Below are 23,208 nucleotides of genomic sequence, written 5' to 3' on the forward strand. Positions count from 1 at the left end.
GGAGAATATACAAACTCTGCACAGTAAGGGCCATGGTGGGTATGGAACCCACAAAGCACAATAACCGAGCCATTATGGAGTGTGCTACCCTTGTCTTATACTTTGCACATAAAGATAAGTATGGCTGGAGTAATGCTGGTCTATTGTCACCTTCCCTTGCTACCTACAGTATACAGCAGGACCAGTGCTGCTGTCCATGGTGCTGATGTGCCACTGCTGCTGTCCATGGTGCTGATGTGCCAGTGCTGCTGTCCATGGTGCTGATGTTGCTGGATCTTAGCCCCCACATCAGCCCCCACCCTCCGCCAGCTCCCCCCCGGCTGCTTCTCTGACCACAGCCCGCCGCCTGCTGCCCTGGGATGGGCAGCGGGACCACGGGTGAGGGGGTCTGTGTCGGTGCCACCATAAGCAGCAGCACTGATCTCCCGGGGATGGGCGCACATGTGCGCAGCCTCCATGCAGGATCCCTCCCCGCCCGGCTGCCGAACATGGCGCTGAGCAACGTCCTCTTCGCCCAGTGCGCCCTGTATTTCCTGGCCTTCCTCTTCAGCTTCATCGCCGTGGTGCCCCTGTCCGAGAACAGCGCCGACTTCCACGGGAGGTGCCTCCTGTTTACCGAGGGCGTGTGGCTGAGCGGCAACATCACGCTGGAGAGGGAGCACTTCACTGTGGAGGAGTGGGGCCCGGAGTCCGCCTGCAGGTTCAGCGTGCTCGCCGGGGTGCTGTCCCTGCTGGCCTCCGCTGTGCAGGCCTGGAGGTCCCTCTTCCTGCTGTGCAAGGGCCATGAGGAGTGAGTACCGGGTGCTGGGGGGGGGGGGGGGGGGGGGGGGGGGCACGAGAGTGTGAGCTCTCCAGCCATGTCACTAGAGTGTGAGCTCTGCAGCCATGTCACTAGAGTGTGAGCTCTCCAGCCATGTCACTAGAGTGTGAGCTCTGCAGCCATGTCACCAGATTGTGAGCTCCGCAGCCATATCACTAGATTGTAAGCTCTGCAGCCATGTCACCAGAGTGTGAGCTCTGCAGCCATGCCACTAGATTGTGAGCTCTGCAGCCATGTCACCAGAGTGTGAGCTCTGCAGCCATGCCATTAGAGTGATTTCTGCAGCCATGTCACTAGATTGTGAGCTCTGCAGCCATGTCACTGGTGTGTGCTCTGCAGCCATTTCACTAGTGTGAGCTCTGCAGCCATGTCACTAGATTGTGAGCTCTGCAGCCATGTCACTGGTGTGTTAGCTCTGCAGCCATGTCACTAGTGTGTGAGCTCTGCAGCCATGTCATCAGAGTGTGAGTTCTGCAGCCATGTCACTGGTGTGTTATCTCTGCAGCCATGTCACTGGTGTGTGAGCTCTGCAGCCATGTCACGGGCGTGTTGCACATTATTAATGCCCTTATACACATGACACACATAATGCCCATTACACATATGTTGCACATTATTAATGCCCTTATACACATGACACGCATAATGCCTGTTACACATATGTTGCACATTATTAATGCATTTGTACATGACACACATAATGCCCCTTACACATATGCCGAACACTATTGCAAAACCAGCCCACCCACAGACATCACTCGCACAGCCGCTAACACTGTGACCTCTGCCTCTGCTTGGATACAGATGTTTCCTCATACATCTTGCCTCAATAAGCCATGCAGCTCCTGGCCAGTTCTGCTAACGTTGGGTGCATTTTTTGCTGAAAATTCGTCTTATTTGCATTGTTATGACCAGCACACACAAGGATCTTCTGATGATTAAAATGATATGTGGCATGAATATATTCTGTGTGCGATAGTGGCTGTACCTGCATACGGAATGCTATGTTACAGTGATTTCCATGAATACACTATTTCATATGCAGATACAGCCTCACTCACACACAGAATATAGGCATGATGCATATCATTTTAATCAGCAGAAGCTGCTGATGCCCCTATGCATTCCAAATGCCCTAGGCAAATGCCTAGCTTGCCTATGCCGGCCGGCTCTGCTTCCACCTTGTGTCAGTCGCAGGTTAGTGGAACCCTCAGACCTTCGCACGTGTGCACATGAGGCAGAAACTGTTCAATGGTTCGGGAATTTCATATAAATTTGCGAACAGATTGCGATTAGTGATCCATTCGCATTTCTCTCTCAAGTTAGCAAAGGGCGTCTTCTCCTTCTGTCAGGGGGCAGCTTTCTCCTCACAATCCACTGGTACTTGGAATGGAAACACTGCGCTAAATAAAACTGGGTTACACCATATGCTGAATCACAGGTATCAATTTTATTCAGAATATATTTACAGGTTGAGTATCCCTTATCCGAAATGCTCGGGACCATGAGCATTCTGAATAAGGGATTTTTCCGGATTTTGGAATAAATGATTTTAAACATACTTACCTTCCCCTGGTGGTGCCCCGATGGTCCTTCAGTGTCCACGTTGTGCCCCGCCGTCCATGGCAGGCCTTCAGCACCATCTCCGGCGTCTCCAGCGGTCCCGGAAGTGCATTGCGTGAGTTCCCAAGCGCGCCGGTGACGTCACTGGCTTGCACTCGCGCACTGCACTCCTGGGACCACTGGAGACGTCGGAGAGGAGGCTGAAGGCCTGCTGTGGACGCCGGGGGACTTGGTAAGTAATAAAAAAGGGTCGGGGGGGGGGGGGGGGGGGGGAAACAAAAAAATTCAAATTATTCCTTAAAACCATGGTTTTTGGAATAATTCGGATAATAGATATACGGATACGGGATACTCAACCTGTAATAAAAAGGTAAAACACTCACTGTGGGGGCCACCGCTGTGATTTTTTACCTGTTTATTAAATATACTGTATTCGGAATAAAATTTATACCTGTGGTTCAGCATATGGTGTAACCCGGTTTAATTTAGCGCAGTGTCTCCATTCCAAGTACCAGTATTTTGCAGTTGACCTTGCGACTCACATAGTGAGAATTCAGGTCACAAATTGTGTGTGTGTGTGTGTGTACAGTATACACACTTACACGCCAGAATCCTGCAGCTTTCTATAATACTGAAACACAATTGTGTAGTGTATTAGACACTTTTACAACTGTTCATAAATTACCGCCTAATAATTTTGTGGGTACTTATGTAATATCTGGGCTCCTGTTTTTCTTATGAGACCGCGTCCCCTTGCGGGGCTCGCTGCGCTCGCCACGCTTCGGGCACGGTGGCTCGCTGCGCTCGGCACACTATATAGAATCAACTCCATGCGTAGTTGGATAGTAGGGGTATGAAAAAATGGGGTGCATTTAACATGGGAGCCCAGATAATACATAAGTACCATTTTGTGTTGTTGTTGAGTTCTCTATTTAGCGATCCATTTTGAATTAGGCCCTTAATGTGGTCTTTAAATGCAGGAAGTCTGTGATTAGGAAACTATTCTCCTGATTCCCAATGTCTTCCAAATGTTCTTCAAATCTTATAAGCACCTTCAATTTACATTCATAATGTATAGTTCTCAAAATAATTAATTGCCCCTTATTTAAGATACTTTTACATTTATTGCTGTGTCATTCAATCTCTATTTTCTCATTGTTGGAACTTATAAGCTAACTTATAGCTAACTAGTTAGTTAGTGATTCAGGTTGAGTGTCCCTTATCCAGATATCTGTTAGCCAAATTATTCCGAAAACCATACATTTCGGAATGACCTTTAGGTTGTTGTTGCTAAAAGCACTATTGGGGACATCTGTAACTGGCACTACTGGGGACATGATATGTAACTGGCACTATAGGGGACATGATATGTAACCGACACTACTGGGGATATGATATGTAACTGGCACTATAGGGGACATGATATGTAACCGACACTACTGGGGACATGATATGTAACTGTCTGTATAGGGGACATGATATGTAACCGACACTACTGGGGACATCTGTAACTGGCACTACTGGGGACATCTGTAACTGGCATTACTGGGGACATGATATGTAACTGGCACTACTGGGGACATCTGTAACTGGCACTACTGGGGACATGATATGTAACAGGCACTATTGGGGACATGATATGTAACTGGCACTACTGTGGACATGATATGTAACTGGCACTATAGGGGACATGATATGTAACTGGCACTACTGGGGACATCTGTAACAGGAACTACTGGGACATGATATGTAACAGGCACTATTGGGGACATGATATGTAACTGGTACTACTGGGGACATCTGTAACTGGCACTACTGGGGACATCTGTAACTGGCACTATTGGGGACAAGATATGCAACTTGCACTACTGGGGACATCTGTAGCTGGCACTACTGGGGACATGATATGTAACTGGCACTATAGGGGACATTATATGTAACTGGCACTACTGGGGACATCTGTAACTGGAACTACTGGGACATGATATGTAACAGGCACTATTGGGGACATGATATGTAACTGGTACTACTGGGGACATCTGTAACTGGCACTACTGGGGACATCTGTAACTGGCACTATTGGGGACATGATATGTAACTGACACTACTGGGGACATGATATGTAACTGGTACTACTGGGGACATGATATGTAACTGGCACTACTGGGGACATGATATGTAACTGGCACTACTGGGGACATCTGTAACTGGCACTATTGGGGACATGATATGTAACTGGCACTACTGGGGACATGATATGTAACTGGTACTACTGGGGACATCTGTAACTGGCTCTACTGGGTACATCTGTAACTGGCACTATTGGGGACATGATATGCAACTTGCACTACTGGGGACATCTGTAGCTGGCACTACTGGGGACATGATATGCAACTGGCACTATAGGGGACATGATATGTAACTGGCACTACTGGGGACATGATATGTAACTGGAACTACTGGGACATGATATGTAACAGGCACTACTGGGGGCATGATATGTAACTGGCACTACATATGTGCAAGAAAATGATTGCTTAAATTCAAATTCGGTGCCTGAGATATTACACAAACCTTGTTTCATGCACAAATAAAAAATCTTTTTGTGTACAATATTTCATGTGCTTGGTGTGTTTTATACAATATCAAGCATTTTGTTCACACCTTGGTCCTGTCCTCAAAATACGTCATTGAAATGTAAAATTATTCCGAAATACGGAATAATCCAAATCCAATCCAAAATGCTTCCGGTTCCGAGCATATCAGTAAATATCCTTTTGGTTACTTACCATTACTGTATGAACATTAATTGGGTTTTCCACTCTCCGAGAAAATTATTTCTCCTCATCTTGCAAAATGGAAGACCTGTTAGCAAGGCTGCAATTTTTGCAGAAGGACAAAACCATGCTGCACTGCAGGTGGGGCAGATGTAACGGGCAGAGAGAGTTAGATTTGGGCGCGTTATTTTGTTTCTATGCAGGGTAAATGCATCCTTGCAATCAGGTCTGAATTAGGCCCATAGTGAAGGCTTCCAATTCCTTACATATTATGACATATTACTGTCACAATAGCCCAGTAGGAGTGCAGGCCTCATGTTGCAATCCAATCCCCAATTTATTTAATTGTAATCTAGAATCTTGCGGTTGACCAGAGCGGGGTGACTTTGAGCACTCGCTTTGTCCTCTAGATGGGGCAATAAATAATTTACTATCATTATGGTGGCAGGGTAGAGAGATCGGCTCCATTTGCACAGCCGTGTGCGTTCGCCGATGATTTCTCTTTGCGAATTTCTGCGCATGTCTATGGGCTTGGTGAATGCGGCCACTGCGAACAAAATGTTCACCAGGTGCACGCACCCAACCTTGCGGCTACTGGGTGGGGGGCATGGGGTGGCTGTGCATACCATTAGCATATGGGAATGCCCAATGATGCGGGTGCGGGCAGCTGACATCACCGGATGTCAGCTGCCGGCCCACTTCCCTCCGAATGTGCACACAGATCTAAGGTTGCTCTGATCTGCGTGCACGTTCCACATCATTCGATGGTTGCGAACCATCGAATGATGTGGGCGTTACCCCGCAGACTGCAGCCAGTGCGAACTTACATGTCTTGCGAATGGTGGACCGGCGTACCACCATTCGCAAGGCGGGGTTTGGTTGACTCCCAAGAATAACCCCCAAAGTTCGTGAATTTCTTTCAACAAAATAAGTGTTTATGGCATATATTACGCTCCCTGCACCAAAGAGTTGATGTACATAAACAGATGCAGAGATGTTCTAAAAGTCCTTCATAATAAAGTTGTCTGCGAATACACAGGCCAATAGAGCTGCTGTAATCATCATTGGCTTCCCATTCTGTCATCTACCTGTTTGTGATTGAGCAACATGATGTATAGCTAGAAGACAGTTTAAAATGTATGATTTAAAATCTCATTAAGTAGAAAAAATAAAGGGGTGTAAGTGACAAGGATAATGAGACAAGAGAAGAGTAATCTGAGGTCTCCTCATCCCTCCTTGGTGTTATTAATTACAGCAGACGTCTTCGGAGACTACTTACGCCTGCTGGATGCTGGCACGACACTGTTGGAAGCATCTGCTGATGCTGTGTTCTTGCTTCTTGTTAGTGATACTGTCTTTCTGTTTTATTGCAGTTCCTTCTTTTATGCCTTCCTGAATCTGCTGATCAGCTCCTTAGTGGTTTTCGTTACCTTTATTGCCAGCACCATCGTCAGTGTTGGGTTTAACATGTGGTGCGATGCCATTACAGAGAAAGGCAGTATGCCCAACAGGTTGGTAGATATGATTGATGTCTTCCTCTATGGAGAGGTTACAATTTGCCATGTCACTCTGTCTTTCAGTTTAATCTTTCAGGCACAGATATGTGTTGTGCAGGAACTACTGGACATCATCGAGACGTTCCTGGCTGTTCCTATTGGGGCTGTGTCAAAACCAGGACATTTATGTAGTAGCAGCAAAACCATTCCTCCCAACTGTCCCATTTTTGCGGGAACATGCCGTTTTTTTGGGACGTTCCCGCATCCCGCCCGGGGCTGGCAGTGTCCCAAAAAACTGACATGTTCCCGCAAACACCGCCCCTTGTCACTATCTCCCCAGTCCCACTGGCTGCAGAATAGACACTGCAGCCTGAGAGGCTGGGGACATAGTCGAAAATGAGTGCTGTGACCTTGAGGAAATAGGCCACGCCCCATATCGCTAGGCCATGCCCCAAGAAATTTGGGGACGCGCTTCCGGTGCGCTAGGGGTTGGGAGGTATGGCAAATCATTAGCACTATGGTTGAGTTTGACCACACATTAGACTGATTGAGTCGGACGGCTCCGAATGCGGACAGACGGTCGATGGTTGGTGTTTGCGCATGTGCCGAGGCGTATCTGCGCATGTGCGAATGCCTCACACGTACGAACACGCCGTGAGATCCGTGCAGAAAATGATAATACGGAACCATCCGAGCAGGGGGTGGAGAGGGGCGTGAAGGGCTGATTTTGCTCATTACCATTTGCGTACGCCCCACGTTTCATAGGCGTTCCCATGAAAACGCTGGGCGTACGTATGGTAATCCAGCCGTGACGCATATGTGGGGGCGGACAGCTGACATAGCCGGATGCCAGCTGCCCGCCCATATCCCTGCTTTCACACAGAGAAATGTCCGAGTGGTCTGGAGCACTCAGAGCTGTCTGACCACTCAGTCCAGCATTCAATGGTCGGCTACCATCGGAGGTTCCCACAGATGGAGGAGGTGTTCACATGTAACATCCACTTGCGGTCCGTTTGGTCGGCGTCTTACCGTATTCGTACGGTGTGAGCGATCCGTACGGTAGGCGGGGCTAAGAACACTCGGTTCCTGTCCAAAAATACGCATCTGTCCGAGTCAACTAGAATAAGGGCCACTGTTCTTTAATACTATGGAAAATTACATATGGTACTAAAGAGGATAATATCAACCTTAGTTTTTAGATTGTACTGTATGTGCTAATATAAAAAACCATGGCTGAACCTTTCATTGGAACTGCTAGGGCAGGCATGTCCAAACTGTGGCCCTCCAGCTGTTGTGAAACTACACATCCCAGCATGCCATGCAATAGTTTTAGCATACACTAAACGCAAAACTGTGGCAAGGCATGATGGGAGTTGTAGTTTCACAACAGCTGGAGGACCATAGTTTAGGCATGGCTGTGCTAGGGTCACCTATGACTGGGACAGCCCCACAAGTAGGTGTCTATGGCCCGTCTTAAGAGCATGGGTCATACGGCCAACACTATGAAGGTTGACATACAGTAGGTTATCCACTAAAGGTACATTGAAATAGGTCGACATTGCTAAAGTCTACATGGTCGAAAGGTCGACATAAGCATTAGGTCAGCAACAGTAAGGTCAACAGTCCTGAATTCCGTTGTAAGACCCCTTGTCAGTGTACCGTGTGCCCTCGCCATGCTTCTGGCACGGTGCCTCGCTGCCCTCCGCGCACTATTATATTCTCGCTCCACACCCTAGTGGATGGTAAAATACCACCTGTCGGCACAAGTCGGCTAAAAAATATGTGAAAAACTCGACCTTTTGACCGTCGTCCTTCTCTTTATCGACCTATTGTTTGTGTTGACCTTCCGGCCCTGTCAATCTTAGCCATGTTGACCTATTTCAGGTGTCGATCTAAGCCCTCTTGACTTTTAGTGGTTGACTTAATGTATGTCGATCTTTATAATGTCTTTTTTAAAGGGGCAATCACTTAACAAAGCATGATTTTGCCTTGTTCAGTATTAATTCTGTGCTCGGGCGGCATCTGGCAGACTTGCGCTGCATTACGTCCAGCCCCTGGACTCTGTAATAGAACGAGGTGTAATAGGGAGAGGAGTCCAGTGTGAAACAATCACAGATCCTTCTAAAGTCACACGATATTGAAATCTTTGTGATGTGTGTGTGCTAAAAAGAGAATACAGCTTGACTGACAGTTGTCATAGAGAATATTTACACACACACACACACACACACACACACACACACACACACACACACACACACTGAAATGTATGTTTCAATTTTGTGTATAAGTGCGTTTATCATAGAAATAAGTTGTGTTAAGGATAATATTCTTCCTATAGATGTCCATAGTCCTTTTATAGAACCTATCATCAATCCCTAAAAAGTAGGCAGGCCAATCCTAGGATCGGTGAGATCCCAGGATTTTGGCCTAAAAACGCCTTCCAATCCTGGGATTGCAGGATTAGTACCCGATTGCAAAATACCATCAGGTAGCAGTGTGGCAGTTTGTAACAGTGGCCCTTATTCTGATTGACGCGGACTTTACCGCATACTTTCGGATCGCGTCTTTACGCCGTCTGCGCATGCGTGGAGAACGCAACGCGCATGTGCCAGGCCTTGACTCCGTACCAGTTCGGCCAAATCCCGTCCCAAACTGTTCCCCGCAATCAGTCGGGAAATATGGGCGTATTATGGGCGTCATGCGGAATGACACATGGGCGTAGTTTCAAAGTGGGCAAAACGGGGCGGAAACATGGGCGGACACGGGGGAGTACACTTATGTTGGGGGGCGTACATTCGGATACCACTCCGAATGCACGCGATCAAAAAGGGAAGAAATGTGCGGTGTCCACAAGTGTACTATTGCTTTGCGGACACCACTCGTTCATGCGGTAGGCGAACGTACGCCTAATGACTACAAGCATTAACACCTGAACCCAATAGAATCGACTCCTTTACTCATTACTCACTAATAGGACGCTTGTCAGTGCTTTAATTGAAACCATTGCTGCTTCAAGGAAACCGTACTAATCCCCCACATATGCTGTACTTGTCACACACTTTAAAACTGCTAACAATGGACATGACTGAATATTAATACTAGCAATACACATGTGTATTCGACATGTACTCATGAAACCACACATTTTTGGTAAAGTAAACAAATTTATTTCTATACATGTCACAGTCAATGCCACTGTGATGCAATGACCAAAAAATAAAAAATCCCAAACAAAAACAACATGGCAGGAATGTACAAAAATAAATAAGAATACAAAACAAATATAATTGCACACAGATGGACTCCAGCACCTCCTATGTGCCACTGCACATGCAGCCAGTGGGAAATGAGGAGGCTGCTGGCCCTTCGACAGCAGGCCAACCTGCACCTGACCATTCTACAGCAGGGCAACCTACACCTGGCCCTTCTGCAGCAGGCCAACCTGCAGCTGACCATTCTACAGCAGGGCAACCTACACCTGGCCCTTCTGCAGCAGGCCAACCTGCAGCTGGCTCATATGCACCATCAGCAGAATCATTTGGAACACAACCGGGGACTTAGCAACATCACTTCAAGTACAGCTGACAGTAATGGCAGGCAAAAGAGGGCAACAGGGGAACCAAAAAGGACATATGAAGCAAGGGCTCATCTGGTTACCCTCAGCACGTGATTGGACACAAGAAGCTGACACACACAGCACAATGGAAGATTTGGGAACACATAACGGTGGAGATTAATGCAGCCACAAGTTCATTTGCGACCACGTTTGGCCTTGGTAGGCTCCTTGGCCTGTGCAGCAGCTCTTCGGCCACGGACAGATGCTGGGGCAGGTGGAGCAGATGATGTAGAGGGGTTGGCTGGTCTACCCCTCCTGCCAGCAGGGAGTGTTGCCGGTGGTAATGCACCAGAAACGGATGACATTAGGACCCTGTTGCTGGTAACCAGCTCCACCATAAGCTCATTATGGTGGAGGAGGAGATCATTTTGGCGGGTGGCTTGCTCGGCCAGCACCTGAGCACTTGCAGCCATGGCCTGCATGCTCGCAGCGATGGCCTGCTGGGTGCTGACCAAGCTCGCCATGATCTCCTCGGTCCTACGCATCCGTTCTGATGCCAACTCTCCCTGCTGGTTGATGTCCCCAAGCATGTTGGCCAAGGTGGCAAAATCGGCTTGGGCCGATGGCTGCTGCTGCACAGGCCTACCACTGGGGCCAGGTGGCACGGACTCCTCCACCTCCTGAGCAGAGTCGTCACCAAGCAGTGGGGTGTCTGTGGAAAATGATAAACACAATTAGGACACATTCTAAGATACTTACTTGCACAAGTTTATGGCATGACCAATATTTACCTTCCAGAAAAGACGCAAACACTTCAGCTGGGGCCTCGCTATCCATCGTGCTCACCCCCCTGACCTCCTCAACTGATATACAGCACTCGGCCATCAACTCCAGGGGGGTGAGCTCTAGCCCTGATGGCATGGGCCCGGCCCCAGATGTCTGGCTGTGTTGCCACCGCTTGGTCATCTTCCTCTTCAGGTTGGTTTTGAAGTCCTGCCACCTGCAATGTAAGTTGACATATTAATACCTGTCACTCCAGATGTTAGCTGTTGCAGCCATTGCTCTGTGCTACATATTATGACATGTGGTTAATGTCCAAAAGATAACATTACATGCAACTATGATCTCAACCGTTACAATACACATTCACAATCACCGTACTCTAACTCTCAACTAAATAACATGGCAATAATGTCTGTGTATCGTAACAACTTCACAGGCCATTTGCAAAATCCATCTAAGCATGAATTCAATCATTACTTGCCTATTACTGGGCACATGTATCACAAAACAACTTGCCTCTTCTTCACATGGTCCGTCTCACGAACTTGTGGCGCAACTTCATTAATCTCTGCCGTTATCTGTTCCCAAATCTTCCATCTGCGTGTGTGTGTCAGCTTCTCCGATGGACACTCAATCCAATCACGTGCTCGGGGAACCAGGATGGCAAGCTCCTGTGCTTCATATGCCTTATTTCTTGTAGTTGGTTCCTCTGTTGCCCTCGCTGTCCCCTTGCCACGTCCATGGCCACGCCCCCTGGCACGTGTCGCTGCACTTGAAGTGCTGGCCATGGTACTACCTTGTGAAGTCCCCGGTTGTGTTCCAAACGATTCTGCTGATGGTGCATATGAGCCAGCTGCAGGTTGCCCTGCTGCAGAAGGGCCGGGTGTAGGTTGCCCTGCTGTAGAATGGTCAGGTGCAGGTTGCCCTGCTGTAGAAGGGCCGGGTGTAGGTTGCCCTGCTGTAGAATGGTCAGGTGCAGGTTGCCCTGCTGTAGAAGGGCCAGCAGCCTCCTTATTACCCACTGGCCGCATGTGCAGTGGCACATAGGTGGTGCTGGAGTCCATCTGGTCAAATAGTTGCTGCAGGTCTGGGTCCACCTCTGGTTGTGATCCAGACATGTTAGCAACAACATTGTCACCTTCTAATACACCTTTATATACTGTTTGTGTATCCTGTTTGGCGGACATCAGCGGCAGCTGCGTTCCGTGCGTGTGCGTACGTCGCTGTTTTTTCGCGCCGCATACGGTGGCGGAAATTCCATTGTGTAAAACCTGGCGAAACTTCGACATGAAATACTGGTCACCAATTCTAACATTGCATAGAATCTTCTGATACACCTGTGACTATTGCACAATACACATGCTATTTGCTAGCATGACATGACATTTGGTTCATGACTACTGTGGTATTGTTGAGTTTGATTGCAAGCTAAAAGTAGCCCAATCCCTTAGAAAATCCAGGCCACAAATCATGCAATACTCATCACTACTGTTATAGACCACACATGTGAGAGGCCTATAAATAGTGAGTTGCTGCTACAATCATTTGTCAGCAGATCTGGACTTGTCAGGGTCTAAGGTAAGCTCTTCCATGGTCCATGTAGATATGCTATCCATTAGCAATGTAAGTGTATGAATGTATGCACCATTGCCTCACTGACTACAGATTGTTGGGCCAGCAAAGTGCGTGTATCATTATTGCAACATGTCACATGTTCACTATTTCACTCACAGGTCTTAAACCTGTGTGGGTTCATCTATTGCAGGACAACATGTCCCAGCAATAGATGAAATGTCTCATAGTACATGATGTCGGCAAAAAATGCTGACACCTTTATCTGTGTGTTTAGGACGGTGTGTATTGAGTTCATATTATTGTTACATCATTATAGGTTCAAATGGATCTTCGGGATTTCACGGGGCGGCCATCTATTGTACGTATTGAAGCCTACAAATATATTTGTAGTGGGATATGGCCATTATGTGCATAGGTGCATCAGTATGTATGTTCATTTCTTTATAGGTTGCTGAAGCAATGATGCGCTACATGGAAAGGAGGCTAAGGGCACTTGCGGCTCTCCCCACTCGTCGCCCAAGGAGGCCAGGACGTGCTAGAATCTATCGCACACGGGTGACTCTGTTTGCTATGCCCGATGATGAGGTACTTACTAGGTACCGGTTACCGCCACATGTAATTCTGGATCTGCTCACGTTAATTGAGAGCGATCTGGAACCTCTACACGGGATCACGACAGCAATTCCGCCTCACACACAGCTGCTGGCGGTGTTGCATTTCTGCGCCTCAGGATCATTCCAACAAGTAGTGGCAGTACTTGCTGGAATATCTCAGCCGGCCTTCTGCAGAATCCTGAGGCGTGTGACGTCGGCCATGTTCAGGCGCAAGGGGCACTTCATGGCCATGACATTTGCCACCGAGACCCTGCGCAGAAGCCAGCAGGCCTTCCATCAAATTGCTGGCTTCCCTAATGTGATAGGGGCTGTGGATGGCACCCATGTACCATTTGTGCCTCCATCTCGAAGTGAGAAGATATATAGGAACCGCAAATTGTTCCACTCACTGAACGTGATGGTGGTATGTGGCCCATCCATGGAGATTCTCGCCTTCAACTCGAAGTTTCCCGGAAGTGCCCATGACTCTCATGTCATCCGACAAACCGGGATATGGCAAAGACTACAAGAGCTGGAAGGCCGTGATGCGTGGGTTCTGGGTGACTCCGGTTACCCATGTACGCCCTGGCTACTTACGCCGTACAGCTACCCAGCACCGGGCCCACAGGAGGCATTCAATGGGGCGCATGTTGCCACCAGGCAAGTGGTGGAGCGCTCAATTGGCCTTTTAAAGGGTCGATTTAGAGTGCTCCACCGCACTGGTGGTGACTTACAGTATGCGCCTCAAATGGTGTCGAGGATCGTGGGCCTGTGTATATTTTTCCACAACATTGCTGTGCGGCGTGAGATACCCTTTGATGAGTGGGAGGTACCATCTGAGCCGCAAGATCCGCCCATGCGCCCATCCCGCGCCCCTGAATGCCGGACGGGATACCAGCTGCGGGACTCTGTGGCGCAAAGATACTTCAGGTACATGTTATCGAGTTGACAGAACACACCAATTTTAGTCAAAATCAGCCCTTCAAATAAGTACAGTGTGTTAGTTGTCAGTGTTACAAAACTAAAATTAGCCAGCCTGCCCTCCTAATGGCAAAGAAATAGGAGATATTTATCATATGTGCTTAGTTTTGGGGGAAGTTCAATATAGGTGCTAATTATTATACCTTGTACAAGGGATCTTATGTGTTTGTTATATCTTCATTATTGTAGTTGATACTATCCCTGATGACTGGTGAGTACATTGATTTATTCTCTAATGTGTTGGGGATTTTTTCCTGTGTTGATGTATGATTTGTTTGCAGATATATATATATATATATATCTATATATATGATATTTGAATTTATTCACATGTTTCAACATTTCAAGGAGCAGGCAGCCAGGCAGGCAGGCAGGCACCCAGGCAGGCAGGCAGGCAGGCAGGCAGGGCTGGTGTATAATGCTGGTCTCAGGATACCTGCAAGTATGTGTATGTGTCTTTTACACATAAATGTACGCATACACATAGATGCATAGAGTAAGTAATGCTAACTACAGCTATGCGTTGCTAAGCTATAGCACGCGTTGCTTGGCGGAGCGAGGCGTCATTGGATTTGCTAAGTGCATACACACTGTGTTTTATATATATCAGATTTGTTCATTGCCATACATCAGCACTACTGTTTTTAAGGCATGCGAATTTGTCACCATTTGTGTTGGCGCAGAGACGCTGTTCATGTAAAGATGAACAATAAAGTTATTAACACAAATAACTGTGATCAACCAATGCCACCACCTGATTGGTTGATAGATGCCATTGTTAACATGGCGGAGACACGAAGGGCAGACCCCTTTACACATGCGGAGCTGAGGGTTCTGGTCTCCGTCATGGAGACAAGGCTGGGCCGTGCGGGGCCCTTTATCACTAACCGCCATAAGCGGAGGGCCTATGCTGCGGCAGGGCGCCATATTTACGCCCGCACTCGGGTGCGGAGGTCCCTCGGGCAGCTCGAGAGGCGGTGGTCGGACCTCCGCAGGCGCCAGCCCCAGCTGTTGCAGCAAATCAGGGGCGAAATTGCTGATTGTGAGTATTTTAGCTATGAAATTTCGCACTTACAACATAGCATATATAAACAATAACAGGTGTCTCATGATAAGTGGGTGTCCATGGGTTTAAAAGTCCATAGACTGTTATGTGTGCTTCTTCCTGGTTAACATACAGTCATGTGGCTTTTATATGTAATGACATAGCATTGAGGATTCTGATGCATACAATGTGCCAGATCTAATATGTGTTACACATTGATAAATGCCAGGGTTGTAATGTTTGAACAAATTACTAACAATCACATAATAATTTAAATGTCACATTTTTGAGTCCATTAACAGTAAGGAGCTACTTGCCTGCATCGTTTGCCATCATTATCACCCTTCCATGTATGTCTTGTTATGGATTAATACATGTGCCCCAATGACCCGACATTGACCATGATTTTTTTTTCTACCACACAGCACGAGCCCGAGCACGACAGGCCCGTGAAGAGGCCGAGGCAGCCCTGGCCCAGGAGGAGGCCCAAGACCCTGAGGAGGAGGTGGCGGCAAGGGTGGAGGAGGAGGAAGTGGAGGAGGAGGAAATGTTGGAGGAGATGGTGGAGGAGATGGTGGAGGAGGTGGTGGAGGAGGAGGAGGTGCCTGAGGAGGTGGTGGTGGAGGAGGTGGAAGAGGAGTTGGTGGCAGAGGAGGAGGTGTTGGTGGCGGAGGAGGAGGTGGAGGAGGAGGTGGTGGTGGTGGAGGAGGAGGTGGAGGAGGAGGAGGTGGAGGAGGAGGAGGAGGTGGAGGAGGAGGTGCTTGTGGCGGAGGAGGTGGACGTGGTCATGGTGGCAGAGAAGCTGGCGGAGGAGGGGGCTGAGGAGGCCACGGTTGCCCCAGAGGATTCCGATTCCGAGGGGGAGGAGGCGTGCCAAGCCCCGGAGTCCCAGCAGATCGGTATGTTTACATAATGCATCATTCATGAAGTAGTTGTACTGGTATTTGTTATGTAGCACTGGTGATTAAAAATTTTGTTCCAATACTATTCATATAGACCCCAAAGTGGGTAGCTACAGATACAGGTACGGGTTAGATGGGGTGTCCAAGGCATCCCTTTCATCCAGGACACCTCTCAATTACACAGGTTTGTGGGATGGGTTGGAGCTCCATTTTGACTGCCACATAACCGTTGTAGTTAAACAGGATCCTGGAGTAAAGGGATGAGTGGATCATTTGTGGATTAAATTCACCTGCTGCAATCGTAGATTATGACCCATCAAATAGTGGAATCTATATTGTTGGTGAATGTTATTTATAAACTCTAGGATGTATGCTATAAATGGAGTATGGCCCGGCCTACCTTGGAATGGAGTCAGAAGTTGCCAGTGTCCCAGGAGCCTCCTCTACCTAAACACCCCCTGTAGTTCAGATTGTTTTTTTGCCCTCACAGAATTGTAGGTTGGTTTAGACAGAATTATGATTTTGAGGATGTGTACTGTGCATTCCTGACATTTGCATAACTCCCATGCCACGAACCATCACTGAACTTAGACTGAGCAGATTGTGACAAGTTCTTATTGACGGAGGCCATGACATGCTTGTCATTGGTTAGTCATGGGTGGGTTGTGACTGAGAAGAAACACTATGACTGTTATGTCTTCTGCAGAGTAAAGGGTAGAGGCAAAAAAAGACAGTATGTAGTAAATAAGTTTGCATGTATGTATATATGTATGTGTCATATCTATTTATCTATGTGTGTCTCTATCTCTCTACATAGATATATATATATATATATATATATATATATATATACACACACATGTCACCTAGCATTTGTGCAATTTATGTCGCAGTATGTGAAATGTATGCATGAATAACATGACTAATTTTTGCCCCTTTGACATGCCCACAGATGACACCACACCGGCAGATGAGGGGGTGCGTGGGGCCCTCCTGCGGGCGGAGCACCATTTGAGGCTACTGCTAGCCGACCTGCAGGACCTCAGAGATCTCCTGATTTAATTTATTATTTTATATTTTTTTATTTATATGTTAATTGTGTTTTCAAATAAATTGTTTATGCAAGTTCACAGTTGTTGGTTTTCTTTGCACATTAAACAGTATATGTGTAGATTGTTTATAATCTTTTACACAGGGTCTAATACAAACCATTGCACTTAAATTGCTGTAAGGGTTAATGTGTGCAATGCATGTGTTAGGCATGCTTGTAAGGATATATTGGCATCTAATTGATTCCAATTCCAAATAAGCAGTTTTTTATGAGGATAGGTAATTGAATAAGTGGGTCATGTGATGTATTGCAGAAGATACTTAATAGTGGGTTGTTTGGCGTAAATACTCCGCTTACGGGCGGTAGCACCGCTTGGCTCCCGGTCGGATGCGGTATTTCCGAGCATACTCTGTAATACTCTGTAATACCGTGCAGAATCGGAGTGTTTCTCCCGCACACGCATGGTTTGTATGTCGTCCGTAAACACGCCCTGTTCTTAAAGAGTGAGTCCGTCCGAATGCGGAGGACACGTGGGCGTTTCTACGGACGATGGCCGCATGCGGCAAAACACTGTGGCGTGCGGACCGCTCCGTAAGAATGCGGGAATATCCGCACCGATCTGAATAAGGGCCCGTGTGCTGTAGCAGCATGGCGGTGGCCGAGCTGCGCAGCGTGACACCTGAATTCATGCTGCGCAGCCCGGCCGCTTCAGCACACTGTTCTGAACTTGGTTGCTTGGCAACACCCCGCTGTGCTGCTCCCAGTCGCCAGCCCCCTGGAGATGGTCCTGCTACTTCCTGCCACCACCACCACCGTGTAAGTGACTGCAGGGCAGGGGGCATAGGGAGAAATGGTGGGGGATTAGTCAGCCTTTCAGTGATGGGCGGGCAGTTTGTGGGGGAGGGGGGTGATTTAAAAAATATATATATATTAGTGAGGCCAATTCCGGGATCCCGGGAATCATTTTTCAATCCCGAATCCCAGGATTGAGAAATTGCCTCGGGATTGGCATCCCTACTAAAAAGGGAAGTACTGTAGTCAATTTTTCGACAGTCACAGTTAAAAATGTGTACTGCAGACACATTAACAATAATTGAATTAACATTAGTAATATCTTAGATTATTGTGCTCAACATTACATTGTCAACAAATTAATTGTTGACATTGTGATTCTTGCCAATGCAGACCAAAGTTGTCAAATGACCACTAAGGATTTAATGTTCTTAAACACATTGTATTACAGTATATCAACTCATCATTTTGTTGTCTCTTTGAAGCTGTGAAGAACTCCAAGATAAAGATCTTGAGCTTAACCTAGAAACCTCGTCCTTCTACGATCAGTTTGCTATTGCGCAGGTAAGAGGTTGGCGGGACCTTTGTTTATCGCGTTCCAATCACCCGATCCATCCTATTGACCTCACCAACTATGCAAGTTCCACCCATCTTCCTTGTTTAGTTTTACATTACTACAATATTACATTGGATATATTTACTGTTTATTATGCTGACACCACACTCTACCCTCTGCTAGATCTATAAGTTAGCTACATTTTATCCTAGGTTTGATTGACAAGGAGTCTGACCTTTCGTAAACAGCATGTTCTTGAAAATCCGATTTCATTTTATAAGTACTCATAGAGGTGCTAAGGTTCCTCCTGAGAGCTAACTAGAGTGTCTTCTAAAGTAATTTTCGAGGAATTTGTAGAATGTATCAGATGATATATAAATATAGTAACAATTTACGGTACAATGAAGGGCATTATAATGTATTAAATATGAGAAATGTTTTATCCGGTTGTGGTGGCCACAGGTGTGCCCTGTTTGTTTACAAATTTAGACACAAGTGACCAGCGGTAGTTCCTACCTGGTTGTTGGTGGGGGGCTGCCACTGGCCACGATGCCTCTTTTCGTTTTTAGTACCTGGAGCAAATTTACTATTAACATGGAATAATTGTTACTTTATACCGGTGCATCTTTTACTTTTTGGGTGTGTGACATTTGAAGGTCATTTTTTTTATCTAAGTTCTCCAGAGACCAGGAAGTTTTACCTTGCTGCAATAATTGTTTTTCATACATATTGGTATATTATGCAAACCATCCCAAGCAAATCTCATGCTCACTAACCAGGAAAAATTTAATTTATTTTAACCCATGAGGGAGCCTCTGGAAATTAATTGTGTTGCTTACTTTCCCACTGTGAAAAGAAAATATATTATTTATACTAGAAAGTCATTGAATTGATCATTTTTGTTTTACTGACTTAACAGAGGAAATAATACATTTTAAAGTGAACTTAAATTTTTTTTAATTCTTAAAAACATCATGGAACTATGCAAATCTTCTTAAACTGAAACAGACATGAAATACTACAGGATCTATTTACTAAGCCTTGGAGAAAAATAAAGTAGTTAAGGAGATAAATTACCAACCAAGCAGCCCCTAACTGTTATTTTTCAAACAATGCTGCAGATGTATTAAGTAGGGTTATGGAGGAGAAGGGGTATCAGTGTGCATTATGTGTGCTTATACCGCTTCACCCCCATGTAGGATAAAGCCGGTGTGTGGGAAAGGACAGGGGCAGGCCGATATCTAGCACTGACCGTTCCTCCGTCTGCTGCTATCGACTTCGACGGCTGCAGGTGGCGATGTCCTATCCAGGGACAGTGCTGCTCCTGCTGCTGGCTCCACAGGAGATACAGTATTGCTTGAGTCGCAAGACCTTGTGCATGCCCAGTACAGCCGGCTGGGGGGAAGGAGACATGGAGTCAGCATGATGAGACATTTCCGGGGCATCACCAGGGGGGTTGTACTTGTCGTTGTCCCTTCCTTGTCATTGTTCCCATTGTCCTAATTCTGTTGTGAACGTCTCTAAGCGATCATACCATCTTGCTTTTGCCGATAAAAGTATTTAAATTGCTTTATTAACATGCCGAGTACGACCTCACAGTGTTCCCGTTGTCATTGTTGAGATTGTCAATACTATAAAGCCTGTCTGAATTTACCATCCAGAAAGTACATGTATGACTTACAACTATGGCTGCATGTCCATTTGCATCGTTGCTACCCAGTTGCCACTCAGAAATGCCACTCGATTGTGCTTATATGATCTGCAGCCTAGGTAAGCAAAGAATTGCTCTATGCGGCCACAAAAGTCATCATCTCTGAATCAGCCCTTTAATGTTCTTTATAAAATCTCTGAAATCTGCTTATTGATATATTTTTTATGTGTTTTCCCAGTTCGGTCTATGGGCTGCCTGGCTGTCTTGGTTGGGTATAACAACCTTTGCCTTCCTGAAGGTTTACCACAACTACCGGCAGGAGGACCTACTGGATAGTCTGATTCAAGAAAAAGAGCTCCTGATCGGGAAGTCTTCTTCCAGAAACTCTCTACAGGACGAGAAAAGTCTCATGATTTAATAGGCGTGTGTCATGAATTGCCAGATTTTAATTTTATTGCCCTGACATTGCTTATCCTCTTTCTAAGATATAAGTGATATAAATACTTCATTATATTCTAGTAGTGAGCCGGCATGTTGGTCCAACAGGTATTCAAGCCACTGAGAAAATACATCAGTCAGGCCAAATTCTTCCACTCATGTCCGCCGTGGGTGATCCTTAACGTACATCCAGGCTTACCTGAGAAAAAGCCGCCTGCAGTATTTATAGTAGTGGTATAGAATGAGTCTGTCCTCCTTGTAATGAGTCAATAACTAGTTGTGAGGCAATAAAAGCACATGTATTTAAAGTAATATATTGGTTCCTCCATAAGCTCTGCTGTGCCTTTTTGCCATAACGATACAATATGTTTGGTGGACTTCTAGAAATGTATATACAGTATCATTCTAAAAGTATCCAGCACTTCTGAATGTGTTGCAATCCTGCAGTGAATCAGTGTACTTGTTTCTTACAGACAGCGGAGGCAGTCATTTTGTCAGCTACAACACTGCTCATGAAAATGGCGTCTGTGGGTTTCTGGGTAGTGACATCACTGAAGCATGAGGACATATTCTCATGGATGTTGTTCCGTGGCTTTCACTACTGTGTGTGGGTAATAAGCACACTTCCATGCAATATTATGTCTAATTATTAGCTTTAACTGTACTTAGCTTGAAACTGTACAATGTAGTACAATGCACTTTAACATGCATAGTATCCTTTATTTAGAGAAGTGCAAGGGAGAATAGCATGTCTACCTGTGTGCTCGAGCATACCCGTATCCTATTGAGGGCCTTGAGCCTTCGCAGCCATATTTGCTTTAATACCGCCCCCATCTGTGTTACCTATATAATATTTAACTTATCTGGCCACTCCCATGTATCCACCTGTCCTGTCCTCTCACTAGACATCGTCCGAGTGACAATGGTATGAACCAATGGAATGCACCTATCACAGTGCAAGCAGCAGATCACATGACTATTAACTACCATTCAGTCATTAACAGTGTATGCTGCCATATGTACAACCACTGAGAATCTGGGCCTACTTGGTTCCCAGGCCTTGTTACCTGTGTAACTTGGGCAGTCATGTACATAGACAGATTGGCTATACCGCCGGGGATCTGGGAAGTTATTGCCACATTTGCACTAATTGAATTATTTGATTCTCTTTCCATATATGACCAGCAGTATATCTCAGTGACATTAATCACATGGAATGACAGTATTAGGGTTAGGCCAGTGGTTCCCAAACTGTGTGCCGTGGCTCCCTGGGGTGCCTCGGGACACTTGCAGGGGTGCCCCAGGTTGGTGGTCCAGGACCAATTCAATTTATTTATGGTTAATTATTTATGGGCAAAACCAGTGCTGGTGGCTGCCAATCATAAAATGTGTACAAACAGAAGCAAATCCTGCCCTTTAGCACATAACTGACCCTAAGAATCGCATATAAACCCAATCTAATTCATTGTTTTTGGGCCTAGGGGTGCCGCGAAAAAATTCCGATACACTAGGGTGCCGTGATTCAAAAAAGTTTGGGAACCCCTGGGTTAGGCTATATCAAATGTCCTTGCAACTTCCCTATTATATTACCCTAGCAGTATTCCATATGCTATCGTTGTATATGATATTAGCTGTACATTTTGCCATTTCTGAAGCGATATATGTGATGATCCTATAGGTGAGATAGTTATTGTGAATAATATGTAAGCCTACCTGAATATAGCATGGCACATATCAGTTTAATGGACTGCGTGATAACAGACTTTTAATAAAATAATATCAGGAAATCCCCTGTAAAGAGTGCATTTTGTTGTCCTGTGTGGGTTCCGAGTGTCTTGTGTCCTGCGATGTTCTGTACCGATAGAGACAGATCCTGTTTACCCCAGAACTATATCCTCTCAATATAAAAGTTAATCAAGCATTCCTCCTAATTGTCCTGATGTGTATGCAACATTTCTGGTTTGAGTCCACAAAAGGGAGTTTAATTCAAAAGTTTGTGTTTTTGGTTGCATAAGGGGTGTGGTTTGTCTGGCTCAGGGGTGGAACTTCGCAGGTGTAAATGTTGGGAAGTAAAATACTCAGTAGATATAAACCCCCCCCCCCCATAAATGCGTGCCTAAAATGTTTTCCCATTCATGCTTATTTTTTTAATGAACATACGGGAAACTAATGGTCATGATTTTTGTACCAAAATGTGGTTTCCCGCATCATATACAAATACATTTTTATTGACCCTATTAGCAGTCATTCAATATTGGCAACTTATTATAAACAATTGATGTTAAACTAATTACTCATTAAGTTGGCTTGGTAATAAAGTTATTTTAAATAATAGTGCCCCATAAAATGATTATGATTTTCTCCATACATATTCATTACATAATTATTAATTATACACACTTAATAAATGCATTGTGTCCAAATTCTGATTGGCCAGATATATTTCCAATGGTTTTGCAGTGGTGTGAACATTACCCAATCAATGGCAGTTTTAGAAGCAGGGGGTGAGATTTAATAGGACGAGAGATTCAGAAAGTGAGAGATTTGGTGAGAAATCGCCAGTTTTTTTTAAAGCGGCAATCATTTACACGGCAAAATCAAACTGGTTTTGCAGTGTAAATGATTG

At 45.9% G+C, this 23,208-nt stretch overlaps 1 protein-coding gene across 2 annotated transcripts; it reads left to right on the forward strand.

Annotated features, from left to right (window-relative positions):
* Window positions 1–282: 282 nt before the first annotated feature.
* Window positions 283–22,369, forward strand: TMEM179 (transmembrane protein 179). Of its 2 annotated transcripts, XR_014466319.1 has the most exons (5): window positions 283–790; window positions 6,534–6,671; window positions 18,423–18,501; window positions 20,383–21,817; window positions 22,134–22,369. XR_014466319.1 is itself a non-coding variant. In XM_083167561.1 (4 exons), the coding sequence occupies exons 1-4, from the start codon at window positions 360–362 to the stop codon at window positions 20,560–20,562; spliced, it is 828 nt and encodes a 275-aa protein (XP_083023687.1). In that variant the 5' UTR covers window positions 283–359; the 3' UTR covers window positions 20,563–22,369. The 2 variants fall into 2 exon arrangements, 1 of the variants encoding a protein (XP_083023687.1); XM_083167561.1 differs by having other exon boundaries at window positions 20,383–22,369.
* Window positions 22,370–23,208: the final 839 nt, after the last annotated feature.

The sequence above is a fragment of the Crinia signifera genome, chromosome 12, assembly GCF_055691185.1.
Source record: "Crinia signifera chromosome 12, ASM5569118v1, whole genome shotgun sequence".
In the NCBI taxonomy this organism is placed as follows: Eukaryota; Metazoa; Chordata; class Amphibia; order Anura; family Myobatrachidae; genus Crinia; species Crinia signifera.